A 12,816-nucleotide genomic window follows, 5' to 3' on the forward strand; every position below is an offset into this window, starting at 1 on the left:
CCTTGGCTGACTGACCTCTCGCAGCTTATCCTCCCGTGCTGGAGGATGCTGCTGCAGATCCAGGTGCGACTCACAACTGAGCTGAGGGGTGAAGGGGCTCCTTGCACATTTCATACTATCAGCAAGAAAAATCTTCCTGGTCAGAATGCTGGGCTATGTGTACATCGCTAAATCAATTACTGGCAGGAGGAAATGGAAAAGCATGGCTGGCTGAAACTAAATGTAGTCTGGTCTATCCCCCAGATTATGGAGAAAAACATCAGTGTTCCATGAAGGAAGAGGAAGGAGGGTTGTGGCTATTGGGAAGTGGATCAGCAGTGTTTGCCGCACCAATGAATGCAGTTGGCCATCCGTGGAATAGACCAAAAGGTCATCTGTGAATACCTGTAAGAATACCTAACGTCCAACCAAGGTAACTTTAAAAGCAAGCCTGAGTATGATATGATTTATTAAATATAAACCACCATGCTGTCTGTGGAGAACGTTAATAGACGGGAGATGAACAGAGCATAGATGAAAGCCAAGGAGAACGTGGCTGAATGGACCCAGCATTCTTCAGAAAGAGACTGTGGGAATGATGTGCAAAAGTCGAGTTTTTGGAAGATACGGACAAACAACGAACAGGGATGGTCTATTTGGGTCGCCCCTGGCCTGAATGAAAATGGTATTTCAAAATACTTTGGGGTCTGGTGCAGTAGCGTAACAGTTAAAGTCCTCACCTTGAATACGCCGGGCACTGGTTCTAATCCTGGCAGCCTTGCTTCCCATTTAGCTCCCTGCCTGTGGCCTGGGAATGCAGTTGAGAACAACCCAAAGCTTTGGTACCCTACATCCACAGAGAAGACTCAGAAGAAGCTCTTGGCTCCTGGCCACAAACTGGCTCAGCCCTGGCCAGTGCAGCAACTTGGACAGAAAATCTTTCTCCTGTCTCTCCTTCTCTTTGGATATCTGCTTTTCCAATAAAAATAAATGAATAAAAAAAAAAAAAGCAAAATAGGAACAAACAAGAAACATCCTGGAACAGGTGCTACAGAGTTCTACCTATTCTGTTCATTGCAAGTGAATTTTAATGTGTGGGCTTTGTTGAGTGTCTTTTTAAAACACAAAACCAATGATTTCCTTAAATCTAAGTAGTGTTTCTCCCCTACATCCCCCAAACAGTAGGCTCTCGTGTCTTTTCTTTAATAATAATAATAATAATAATAATAAGCCACAAACTATTCTGCTAGTTTCAAATTTTTCAGCAAAATAAAAAAGCTATTACAATATTTATTTCCCTAAGTTTAAGCATTATCACTGTTTCTTTCTCCTTCAACTCCAATTACCAAATAGCTTCTTTTGACTCCTTGAGTTCAATTTCACTTAAGTTTCCACTTATAACTTACCTCACTTACAGCTGAACTGAAAATATACAATTGCTATGTTTTAGCATATTGTGGAGGGTAATTTGAATAATATGCAACCAAGTACAATTACACTTTGACTCGCACCATTACTGATGGCCACGAGAATTCAGACTTCACCAGCTTTTCATACTTAACTGGAATGAATAACTCAGTCACCAGTTACAAGTCTCCCCCCCCCCATTAGTACTCTATGTAGTGTCAGTTTGTCAGTGAAATGCTGACAAACTCACATGCTTAAGCACTTTGTGCACCCCCATTACAGACCATTCCTTCTTAGAAATTTCTCTGATGTATTGTCAGACAGGGAAAGCTCTACCACTTACCTCCCTTCCATTCAAGTTCCTGTTCCCAACTTTTCCTTCTGCTTCGAGGCTTTAGACTCTCGGAACCAAACCAGAAACAATGCTTTGGAGTGATGCTGAACACCTGTTTTGGCCAGAGCAGTGCAAGTCAATGTGATGCTAAGTAACTCAAAGATGCCTTACTGACTGATGAATATCAAATTCATATTCAAAAACCTCCAAGACCTGCGTCAGCACTCTGAAACAGATACACATGCCACGGCCACGGCAGAGCCCAGCACTTGCTAGTGGTCATTATTCTGCAGGACCCAAATCATACATCCTTCACATATCAGCTGAATCTAAATTGTATAGCCTGATCTAAATCGTTTGGGGTCAACGGAGAGATTGATAAGGCAACACTTTGAAAGAGGGGTCCTTCTGAAAGATAATACACAGAAATGATAAAGTGTTAAGTTGGGTGAAGTCCAGAATGGCTCAGACTGGCAGGGCTCAAAAATTAAGCAGGACAGGAGCCAGGGCTGGCACTGTGGCTCTATGGGGCTAATCCTCCTGCAAGTACCAGGATCCCACATGGGCACCAGTTCATATCCCGGCTGCTCCACTTCCCATCCAGCTCCCTGCTTGTGGCCTGAGAAAGCAACAGAGGATGGCCCAAGTCTTTTGGCCCCTGCACCCACGTGGGAGACCCAGAGGAAACTCCTGACTTCAGATCGGCTCAGCTCTAGCCATTGTGGCTATTTGGGGAGTGAACCAGCAGATCAAAGATCTTTCTCTCATCTCTGCTTCTTTCTGTAAATCTGCCTTTCCAATAAAAATAAATACTTTAAAAAAAGTAAGCAGGACTGAGAAGAGTTAAAATCAATCTAAGCTAAATTTAACTGCCTCCTTAACCCTCAGTACAAGGGAAGGACCCTCTAGACAACATTCTTATGCAAGAGCCCATAAAATCTCTAATTTAAATGATAAAGAGAAGCCCTGGTAGGTATAATGTGTCAAGAATGAGAGTTTGGTGGTACTGTGGGATTTTTTTTTTTAATTATCACATTTGTAAAATGGGTTAAAAATAATATTTGGATTAGTGATTCGTCTCTAAAGGGCATTCATTCTTTTGGAATCTCCTCCAATGTTTAGACGCTTTGTGCTTTGAACACACTGACTGATTAGTTAATCTTTGGTTGCTTCTGAGGGTGCAGCAATTTTCACTGTCTTGTTGCTACGAGACCAATTCTGGTCCGAATCCACCAATGTGACAGGCATCCTGAAGAGAGCGGGCCCTCTCCGCTAGCCACAGTGCCACCCAGCGGTCATTCTGCAACACTGCGGGAGAAAAATCCGTTTCCACTCCTGGCCTCTGAGGTGGGTTTCTTTTCCACACGAAAACAGCACGTTAAAAGAACAATGGGGAACTGAATATTTTCACACTCTTCCACACACAGTGCGGCTTTTCCTTCCTCACTAAATGACTGATGCCATAGCAAGCAGAATGGCAAAGTTGCAAGGTTGACCAGGTTGCTTGAACACATTTTCCTTTTCCCTAACTTCAACTCTTTCGGCCTTTATTGCCTCTTCTAAACGTTTAGCAAAGGGCTGGGCCTGAGTCTCCCAGCATGACTACTGCTCCAACAGTCTCTTCCACATCGGTTCTCACATAGGAGCCTAACCCCAAAGCTGCCCATGGCCAAGCAACTCCCAGTCAACTTGGCTGTTGGCTTTCAAGTGGATTTGAGCGAATGACAGCAGGCATGGGGGGTGGAGAGAGAAGAGCGATGGAAAGGACCGTGCTCAGCCAGGAAGGCAAACGTGCCAAACCTTATCTGGCAAACGACTCTGCCCCTCACACAGCTGGTGAAAGTGTTCCCGAGCAAAACTACTTCTTTGAGCGAGACCCGGCCTTGTGAGCACCCAGGGTGAAGTTGGTACGGAAAGCTCACAGGGAGATGCCACGGGGCAGAACGCATCACTCGCCTGTGAGCAGCACGTTGGTGGGACTGATGCATTCGCTCCAGCTCATGAGAAGGGAGAGTTCAAATCCCATCTCAAACCATGTTTCCCACATGAGCCATGGGAGCCATGAGCCAGGTGGAAGGGCCTCCCCTCAGAATCCTGCTCCCCACTGCCACCCTTCCTGGTTTCCTGGGGAGAGGTTATGTGAATCCGGATCCATGGTGCACCTCAGCGTGCCCCTGGTGAGGAGTCTCCCTGTGGCTTCACTCTGGTCATCTGCCAAGTAAATGTGAGGGGTGGTGAGTGAGGTGCTTGTGTTGCTGCAGCAAATCTGCAACAACCTGTACCTCGCACCTAGTCTGCTGCAACTTGAGGGTCAAGTGACACACGGAGTAATCCTGAATTTTAAGCAAGAAGACAGCGAGCACCTAGAGACAGCTCTTGTAACACAGGTCATGAAACTTTAGGGCTCTCTAGATTGTGGCATGACTAATACTCTTAATCTGTTGCTATTTGGGGGATTTTAAGTTTTCTGCAACAGCTTGTACAGGCTGTCTCATGGCATTCCTAACTACCGGGATAAACTCAAAGATCAAAGACAGAATGGGGTTCAGCAACCACTTGTTGTAACCTGAAAGCTTTAAGTTTAAACTGGGATATATGTGTATGTATGTAAACACACACATACATAAAAAAATACATACCAGAAATAAATTGAACATCTACACTCCAATGTCAAAAAATATTCCTTTAAAAGAAAAAAAGGCTACTCCTGAGGTAATAGCTTTATTAAAACAAACAAACAAACAAGCCAAACAAGGGCCAGGGTGGGCATCTGGCATTCTATGTGGGAATGCTTGGTTGAAGTCCTGCAGAGCTCTGTGTGTCTGCCTTTCTAATGAAATGAAAATAAATTCTTCAAAGGCCAAGTAAAATAAGTATCTGGCCCATTTTGTTTTAGAGTGCCATGGGCTGATGGGACAACTGTGTGAAGAGGAAGAGAGAAAGAAGCATGTGAAATATTCTTTCTCATCCTTTGAATTTGTTAGTTGAAGGAAGTATCTCATAGAATCAGCTCCCTAGATGTTTTTTCTGCTAATGAATACTGTATGTGCAATCACTGAAGCAGCAGATCTGGTCAGTGAGGGCATGGATGCACATTGGTCTTCACCTGAAAGTTCTTAATTGTTTAAAACTTTTCCTAAATGTGCTGGTTCTTCTGCAGCTGAGCTGCCATGTGGCTTGCTGGCTTGTCCTATCTGGGCTTGAATCCTGGCTTGTTCTGTACACCAAGTGAGCCAAGTGATGGCTACCCACTCAAGCGACCCAGACTGACTTCAGGCTCCGGGCCTCAGCCTGGCCCAGCCCTGGCAATTGCACTGACAGCAAATAGGCAGCTGGAAAATCTCCATCTCTGTCTCTCTAGTATATTCATAATTTATTCGTAAGTGTACTGGTTCTAGATCAGAGGTAAAAAAGGATCTAGAATGGCCAGGGTGTGGTACTGTGTCTTGCAGGATGAGGGGGAGGATCTGATAGAAAAAAATGGCCTCCCACCAGGGTTCCTAGTAGCAAGAAAAAGGTAGTTTTTGCCCTTCTGTCCTGGTGCACGAGGCGGGACCAGGCAGCATCAGATCTCAAATAGCAGAGCCCAGGGGAGTATCATCTGTTACTTCTTTGGCATTTTCTGGGCCTCGACAGCAAGGGTACCTGCCTATTTGCTCATATATAATTTGAAGAAGGGAGATCAATGTGGATACAGCCTCAATGGGATACAGATAGGAAGGTGTCACATACTGACTTCAAGATGTTCAGTCTCACCACCTTCATTTAAGCAAAGATAAAAACAAGAAAGAGGCATGTTGCTTAATGAGTAGTTAGTGTTAGGCGTAAGAAGAGCTGGGGTTCTGCAGCGCATTATGGAGACTATGTAATAATAATGTACTGCACTTATCTCTACAAACACAAAACTAGAAGTAAGGACCTGAGGGGACGGTCTGGTTTAGTCCTTGGTGAAGATGCCACATGAGAGGCCTACATCTCATACTGGTGTGCTTGGCTCAAGTACTCGGGGACCCGGATGGCACTCCAGGCGCCTGGCTCCAGCCTGCTCCAGCCTGCTCCAGCCTGCTCCAGCCTGGGATGTTGCAAGCAGCATCTGGAGAGTGACCTACAATATGAAACACCTCTGTCTTTCAAATCAAAAATAAAAACAAAGACATGAATAAATTATTTTGTTTTTTTCTGGAAAAGGAGAGCATTCTGGATGCTCTGACCATAAAGAAACGTTAAATATATGGGGACATAGCTAGGTTAACCCTGACATTCAAGAGAGAGAGAGCAATTTAGGCTACTCTGAAAGCATTCATTCCCTGAGAACTCGGATTGTGATCACTGAGGGTTGGCATTACGGTGTAGTGAGCGAAGCAGCTGCCTGCAGTGCCGGCATGCCATCTCACACGGCCAGTTTGATCCTGGCTGCCTCTGCTTTGGGTCCAGCTCCCTGCTTAAATGAAACCATTTAGAGACTCTCCAGCAAGCCCCGACATCTTCCAGTACACACGGTGCATTTCACAGCAGATCCGACCAGTGGTTACTTGAAAGAAGGCAGTGTCAGCGACAATTCTTCCTACACGTTGCTTAGTGGAAGAAACACAAGTATGAATGTGTGACACAGGGGGTTTCATTGGCACTGATGCCCATGGTTACAAAGATTCAAAAAGGGAAAGAAAAATAAAACTAGGCAGGATCCTTAGCCCAAGATGATATACGTGTACTTCACCGTTTTCAGACCTAGTGATAAATGAAAATTAGGAAAGCATTTTGTTTAAATGCATGTAACTAAGATACTAGAAGGACTGCTGATTGTAGATCCAACTGGACGTTTTTCTTAAAACAAAAAGCAACCACAATAACAACCACAAAAAAATAAAATCAATCAATAAGAGCATTTTTACGAAGACATTTCCCTCAGACAGCTAACTGACAAAACATATGTAAATAGCTTCTGTTTTTGTAGTTAAAGCTTTTTTAATCTCTGGTGCATAACAATAATCGAAAGGATTCTGAGAAATTAGACAAAAGTATTTGGTGGGTTTGAGTTAATGGGCCAAGCGAGCTTTTTTTCCTTGGCTTCTCTGTCAAAGGAATCATAGATTGAGTCTTTGGTTACCGTTTTAGCCATGGGAGGGATTTCTGAGATGCCGACATAGTTTTTTTTGGCTATCCTTGAGCTCGTGGTGATCGTATAGGCATTGCTTCGGTAACATTTCATCGAGGACATGCAAAAAGTCTCTTTCATCCCTCGCCTGAAATTGGCATTATAAATTGAATACAGAGTAGGCTTGGAGGCTGAAGAACTAAAGGATATCCATGTGACAGCTGTGAAAACAAGGGAACTTTTCTTATAGTCTTGTTCGTGGGGGTGCCACAGCTGAGCTACATGAAAAGGCAGCCAGGAGAGCAGAAACAATAGATTTAAAATGAGGAACATCTTGATAGTTTTGACTTTTGTCCTTGGGACAATGTTCATTGTCCTCCTCACTGTTCGGCCGTCAGTGCCTATTCTCCAAATATACTTTATGACCTTTTGGTAAAATAAGATGATGAGGACAGATGGAATCACAAAGCCTACCAAGAAGTGGATAACAGTATAGGCGGTTCCTTCCCAAGAGGAAGGCAGGAAGTAGTTACAATGGCCGTCCCAGTTGGAGCCGTAGAGGAACAACACTGGGCTCACAAAGGCTGCCTCGAAGATCCAGGAGGCTGCGATCATTCTCTTGGCTTTCTCTCTGGTCACCTTGAAGCTCAGGGGGTAGACGATGGTGTAGAAGCGGTCTATGCAGATGGAGAGGAGCACATAGACCTGCACCCCTGGCGTGAGGTACTGGAAATACCGCACGGCCTTGCACATGGCGCTGCCCAGCGCCCACCGGCCCGTGGCCAGCTGGAGCAGGACGAATGGCGTGCTGGCGACGCTGATGAGAAGATCAGCGCAGGCCATGGAGACCACGAAGTAGTTCGTGGTAGACTGGGTCCTTCTGCTCCTATGGATGACCAGGCAGACCAGAGAATTGCCAAAGATGGAAAATAACCACAGAGTCCCAAAGAAAACGCTGGCCGTGGCCACTTCCCCGGGTTTCGGCGCGTGTCGAAGGTCTGTTCCATTGCTCATCCAGTTGGGCTCCTCCTGTGAGTGAGTCAGGCCGAGGCTTGGCACAGGGGCGGTGGTGTCGGTGGAGCTGTGGTTGTGGAGGGGCACCAGAAGGGTAGGAGTGACCAAAGCTGGCTTGCTGTTATCCATTCTGTGAGCAAAAACCATATTCATTTTTTTCCTCTTAGTTCTGGATAAGAAAAGAAGAACGAGGCTTCCTGTTAAAACAGTGTCACACAGACTGATTACTAAGGCTAACAATCTTTCCCGACACTCGGATTGGCTGTTATTTGTCAACAGGCAGGACTTGTGCACTGGCAAGAAAAGGTAACTACCATCCAGAAAGCATTCTCTCTTTCTTCTCCCCCTTTTGGAATGAGATCAGAGTTACTCTGGCCTCGCTCTCTCCTCCATGCCCACTCCTTTACATGCCCTTGCCTCGTTCACTGAGGATCACAAAAGGTTAGGCAAGTGCAATCCAGGCTCTTGGTAAGGGTGTTACCAGCTAACAAGCTGCTGGCATTCTGGGCAAGTACATGAGAAGTCCCCAAATGTAGTAAGACTGAAACACTGAGGTAGCCGGAGAAGAAGCCTGAGCAGATGGAGACACGTGGAGGCCAGCCATGTGAGTCACTACCAGGAGTCTGTGGAGATAGCCTGGCCACAGGGGAAGACCCTGGCCTCACTTCCTGCAGAGTTCCTATTGCTTCTTTTATTTTTCTTGTGGCAATACATGGAGCAATCAACACTGTGACATGAGTCGGAAAAGAGTTAGCTTTTTCCAAAAGGTGACGCAGCTCACGAACTGACAATGTCGCTACCAGTGACATGCGTCTTGATGCTCATCTGTTCTTCTTGCCCCATAAAACAACGTGCCGACCGAGGAACAGTTTGCTCTCAGGAACGTATGTAGATTATCACTAGGCACCTCAGGGCTGTCAGAGGGACAGCAACAACAACGTATGACTATTACTCTCAGCAACTTTTAAAAAGCTTGTGACAGTTACCATAGAATATTATAAAGTTTACCCTCTATTTAATGCTTTTTAAGGTATTATTCAATGAGAAAAGCTAAACTTTTATTTATTTTTTAAAAATTTATTTTTATTGTAAAGTCAGATATATACAGAGAGAAGGAGAGAGAGGAAGATCTTCCATCCATTGGTTCACTCCCCAAGTGACCGCCACAGCCGGTGCTGCGCCAATCCAAAGCCAGGAGCCAGGAGCTTCTTCTGGGTCTCCTATGCGGGTACAGGGTCCCAAGGCTTTGGGGCGTCCTCCACTGCTTTCCTAAGCCACAAGCAGGAAGCTGGATGGGAAGCAGGGCTGATGGGTTTAGAACTGGCGCCCATATGGGATGCCAGCGCATGCAAGGCAAGGACTTTAGCTGCTAGGCCACAGCGCCGGGCACAAAAGCTAAACTTTTAAACAGGTAAAATATTACATGACTGCAGGCCATTCAATTAAAAATCAGGTGATTTTGGTCACAGGTATGTTGTAAAGGTTTTATTTACTCTGAATTCATTAAACTGAAAAAAACACAGCAAGTGAATCCATTATGACCACATTAACTACAGTTATCAAGGTAAGAAACGAGGATCGATATGAATACTTAGACATTTTTGCGGGCTGGTATCTGGCACAGCGGCTAAGACAGGACTTGGGCTACCAGCACACCATATCGAGTGCCTCTGTTCAAGCTGTGTCTTTGCTTCCAATTCCAGCTTTCTGCTAATAATGTGTGCACTGGTAGGGACCAGCCAACGGTTCAAGTGCCCGGGAGACTCAGACTAAGTTCTTGGCTCCTGACTTTGGTCTCACCCAGCCATGGCAGTTGAGGATATTTTGGAAAGTAAACCAGTGGATGAGGTTCTTTCTCTGACTCTATTCCTCTTTTTTTTTTTAAAGGAGGATGCTCACATGGGGCTGCAGCCCCCCGTATCACTGACTGCCCATCTGGCCTGGGGCACAGGAGGATGCCACACTAGCAGCAAGATGTGTGACATCCCCTCTTGGTGGGCCCCTGTGACCATACAAGGAGAAACATCGTGCAGAAGCAGGATTAAAAAACAGTTCTCAATGAAGAACAGTTCTTAATAATCCATTGTCCCCTTTGAGGGTTTTCACACTAATTTACGGTAGGAAAAGGGGCGTTAATATAGATTGTCTTCACGAATAAACCATAGGCAACAAAGTATGACACTCAAGACAATGTATTAAATAGCTTAATATCTTTAGGCACCTAAAAAAATTAATAAAAAAATAAAAATAAAAACCATGAAGCAGCCCTACTTAAGCTCTCAAAGAGAACTATAAAATAACTAGACATTTTGATTACTAAAAGATCCTCAAGTAAGCCAGTCAAATGATAGCCAATTGTAACAACTTTAAAAACAGGACCCAGGACCCAAAATCATCCCTGTCCTAGAAAACTTCTCATTCCTATAAATCTGAAATAGCTGTTTCACCACTATAAATGTAAAACTTAGAAATTTTTTTTTAAAAAAATTAAAGTTTGAAAACAAGCAAACAACTTTAAGTTGTATTTGAAAGGCAGAGAAACGGACAGGCTCTGCTCGTACCTTCTGAATGTCCCCAGCAGCTGGAGCTGGGCCAAGTCAACGCCAAAAGCCGCAGAAGCAGCAAACCAGGCCCCAAATGGGCGAGGGACCTCAGCACTGAGGCGTCATCACTGCTTCCTGGGATGCAGGTTAGCAGGGAGCTGGAAGGAGGGGCAGAGCCGGGAGACCCGAAAGCACTCTGGTAAGGTATGATATGACAGTCACTGTGCCCAACAGCTGCCCCCGGATGAGCAATCTTCCCAGAGAAGCAGCTGTTCCAAACATTCTTGAGGCAGGCCTGTGGTCGGTGGCACAGGCACTTGTCCTTGCTCCATATCTACACTTTGTCCTATGAGTGTCTTTCTGGTTGTTTTTTCCTCTCGTCACTCATGACCACAAGTGAAGCCCGTGTGACTTTGCTGGTGCCGCCTCCTGCTCTGCACGAGGAGCGTGCCTTTGATTTCCCTGGCCCCACCGCCTGGAAGCAGAGGACCCAGTGCTCAGAGACAGGCCCAGGCAGCCCAAGTTCCTGAGTCCAGGTTCCCCCTGCTGGTGGTATGACTTTCTCACTCTAGCACTGCTATGGTGCTGTCAGAGCACTCAGTATACCAAGAAATGGTGCCAGGCACCTCAGCAAGGTTTACAAACTATACAACCAGTCTGCCAAACTACAACCAAGGTTGGTAATAGTTATAACTACTAAAAGCAGACACACACACACACACACACACAAGAGCTAAGTAGCAGAGAAAGTAGCTTAATTTTGCCTGGAAAAGGAGGAAGAAGATTCCACACTGAAGGTGAGGTTTAGAGCTGGGAGCTTAGAGACTTGCTTTCTGACTGCAGAAAGATAGGAGAGTTCATTTCAGGGAAGAGAACAAGCATGTGGAATGAATCTGGGGTTCAACCTCATGGGTTGGTATTTTTGGGGCCCTTTCCCATTGGAGACAGGTTTCCTTCTAACCATACTTCCCAGAACATATAGTTCTTAGGACAGATATTTGGTGTGGCGGTTAAGTCACCTCTTGGGATGCCCATATACTGTATCAGAGTCATTGAGCTGGAGTCCCAGCTCCTCTTCTGCCTTCAGCTTCCTACGTAAGCATATCCTGGGGACAGCAGGTGATGGCTCAAGTAGCTGGGTTCCAGATACCCAGGTAGACGTTCAGGCTCCTGGTTTCAGCCTGGCTTAGCCTGGGCTATTGCAAGTATTAGGGGATCTTCTAGCTGATGGAAGATCTTTCCATCTTTCAAATAAATAAAAATGAATTATATAAATTATATACACACACGCACACTTTCTGGGCTGGCACCATGGCATAGCAGGTATCTCATCTGGGTGCTGGATTGCGTCCTGGCTACTCCACTTCAGATCCAGCTCCCTGTTTATAGCTTGGGAAAGCAGTGGAAAGTGGCTCAAGTTCTTGGACCCCTGAACTCACATGGGAGACCTGGAGGAAGCTCCTAGTTCATGGCTTCAAATTAGCTCAGCTCCAGCATTGTAACCAATTAGGGAATGAACCAACCGACGGAAGATCTCTCTCTCTCCTTCTCTCTTTGACTCTGCCTTACAAATAATACAAAATAAAATAAACCCTAAATATACATATACACACATATATGCATATATGTACTTTCTAAATACACACACGCGTACATACTTTCTAAATGCTTTTCAATCAAATTGTCCACAGTGTTTCAGACAGTCATCATGCGGTTGCATCTTTTGTATTTATAGAGTGAGATGTGGTTGGACAGAGGATAAAAACATTAGCATACACAGAATGGTAGGGTTGTGCCCTGGTTCACACCGTGTTTCATCAGTCTGCCACTACACCATTTTTGAAGTTTGTTTTGCTCTAGCTTAGCAATGCACTGGAATTTCCCAGGGAGCTTTTAAAAATACTGATGCCTGGGTCCTACCCACTGGGATTCTAATTTAATTGGTCTGGAGTACAGCCCAGTCATTGGGATGTTTCAATTCCCCAGGCAACCCTAATGTGCCAAGAGTAAGAAGGACTGCCTCCGAACGCCAGCCACATTTCTGTGTTCCCTGCTCCGTCAGGGGTTCCTGAGGGAGCGGTGCTGTGCTGTTCTCCCCGCTCTGCGGCTTCTGCTCAAAATCCTCATGGTAACAACTGCTTATTAAATATATACTGAATCAGGCAGGTAAAAAAGAGAACTGAAATAAATTATTCTAGGTGGCTCTGCTAGGAAAATTAAATGCAAATATGCAAAGTCAGTGTGTATTCTCAGGGAGCCAAAACATCTGTAGCCACGGAGACAGGGGATGACTGCTGATAAAATGACAGGTGAGACTGAAGTCACCCAGGTCAAATGCCGCATATTAGACAAGCTTCACCTGAGGCTGAGTGAGGCCCCCAGGACCCTCAGACCCTGCCACACTGTGATAAAATACCAGGGCCCCAAAACAAGATTTCACAAAG

General features: G+C 45.3%; 1 protein-coding gene across 7 annotated transcripts in view; it reads right to left on the bottom strand.

Moving 5' to 3' along the window:
- Positions 1-6,665: 6,665 nt before the first annotated feature.
- The window catches only part of GPR19 (G protein-coupled receptor 19), a 30,249-nt gene continuing 24,098 nt past the window's right edge, over positions 6,666-12,816 (bottom strand). For 5 of the 7 annotated variants that reach the window (XM_040967077.1, XM_040967060.1, XM_040967068.1 and 2 more), the window contains one exon: positions 6,666-8,026. In XM_040967077.1, coding sequence (XP_040823011.1) covers positions 6,729-8,026 — 1,298 coding nt within the window. In that variant the 3' untranslated portion in view covers positions 6,666-6,728. The remainder of the gene's footprint in view (positions 8,027-12,816) is intronic. The other 2 variants (XM_040967091.1, XM_040967098.1) reach the window with 2 other exon arrangements.

This window comes from Ochotona curzoniae, unplaced genomic scaffold, assembly GCF_017591425.1.
Source record: "Ochotona curzoniae isolate NIBS_2020 unplaced genomic scaffold, NIBS_Ocur_1.0 contig_1482, whole genome shotgun sequence".
NCBI lineage: Eukaryota > Metazoa > Chordata > Mammalia > Lagomorpha > Ochotonidae > Ochotona > Ochotona curzoniae.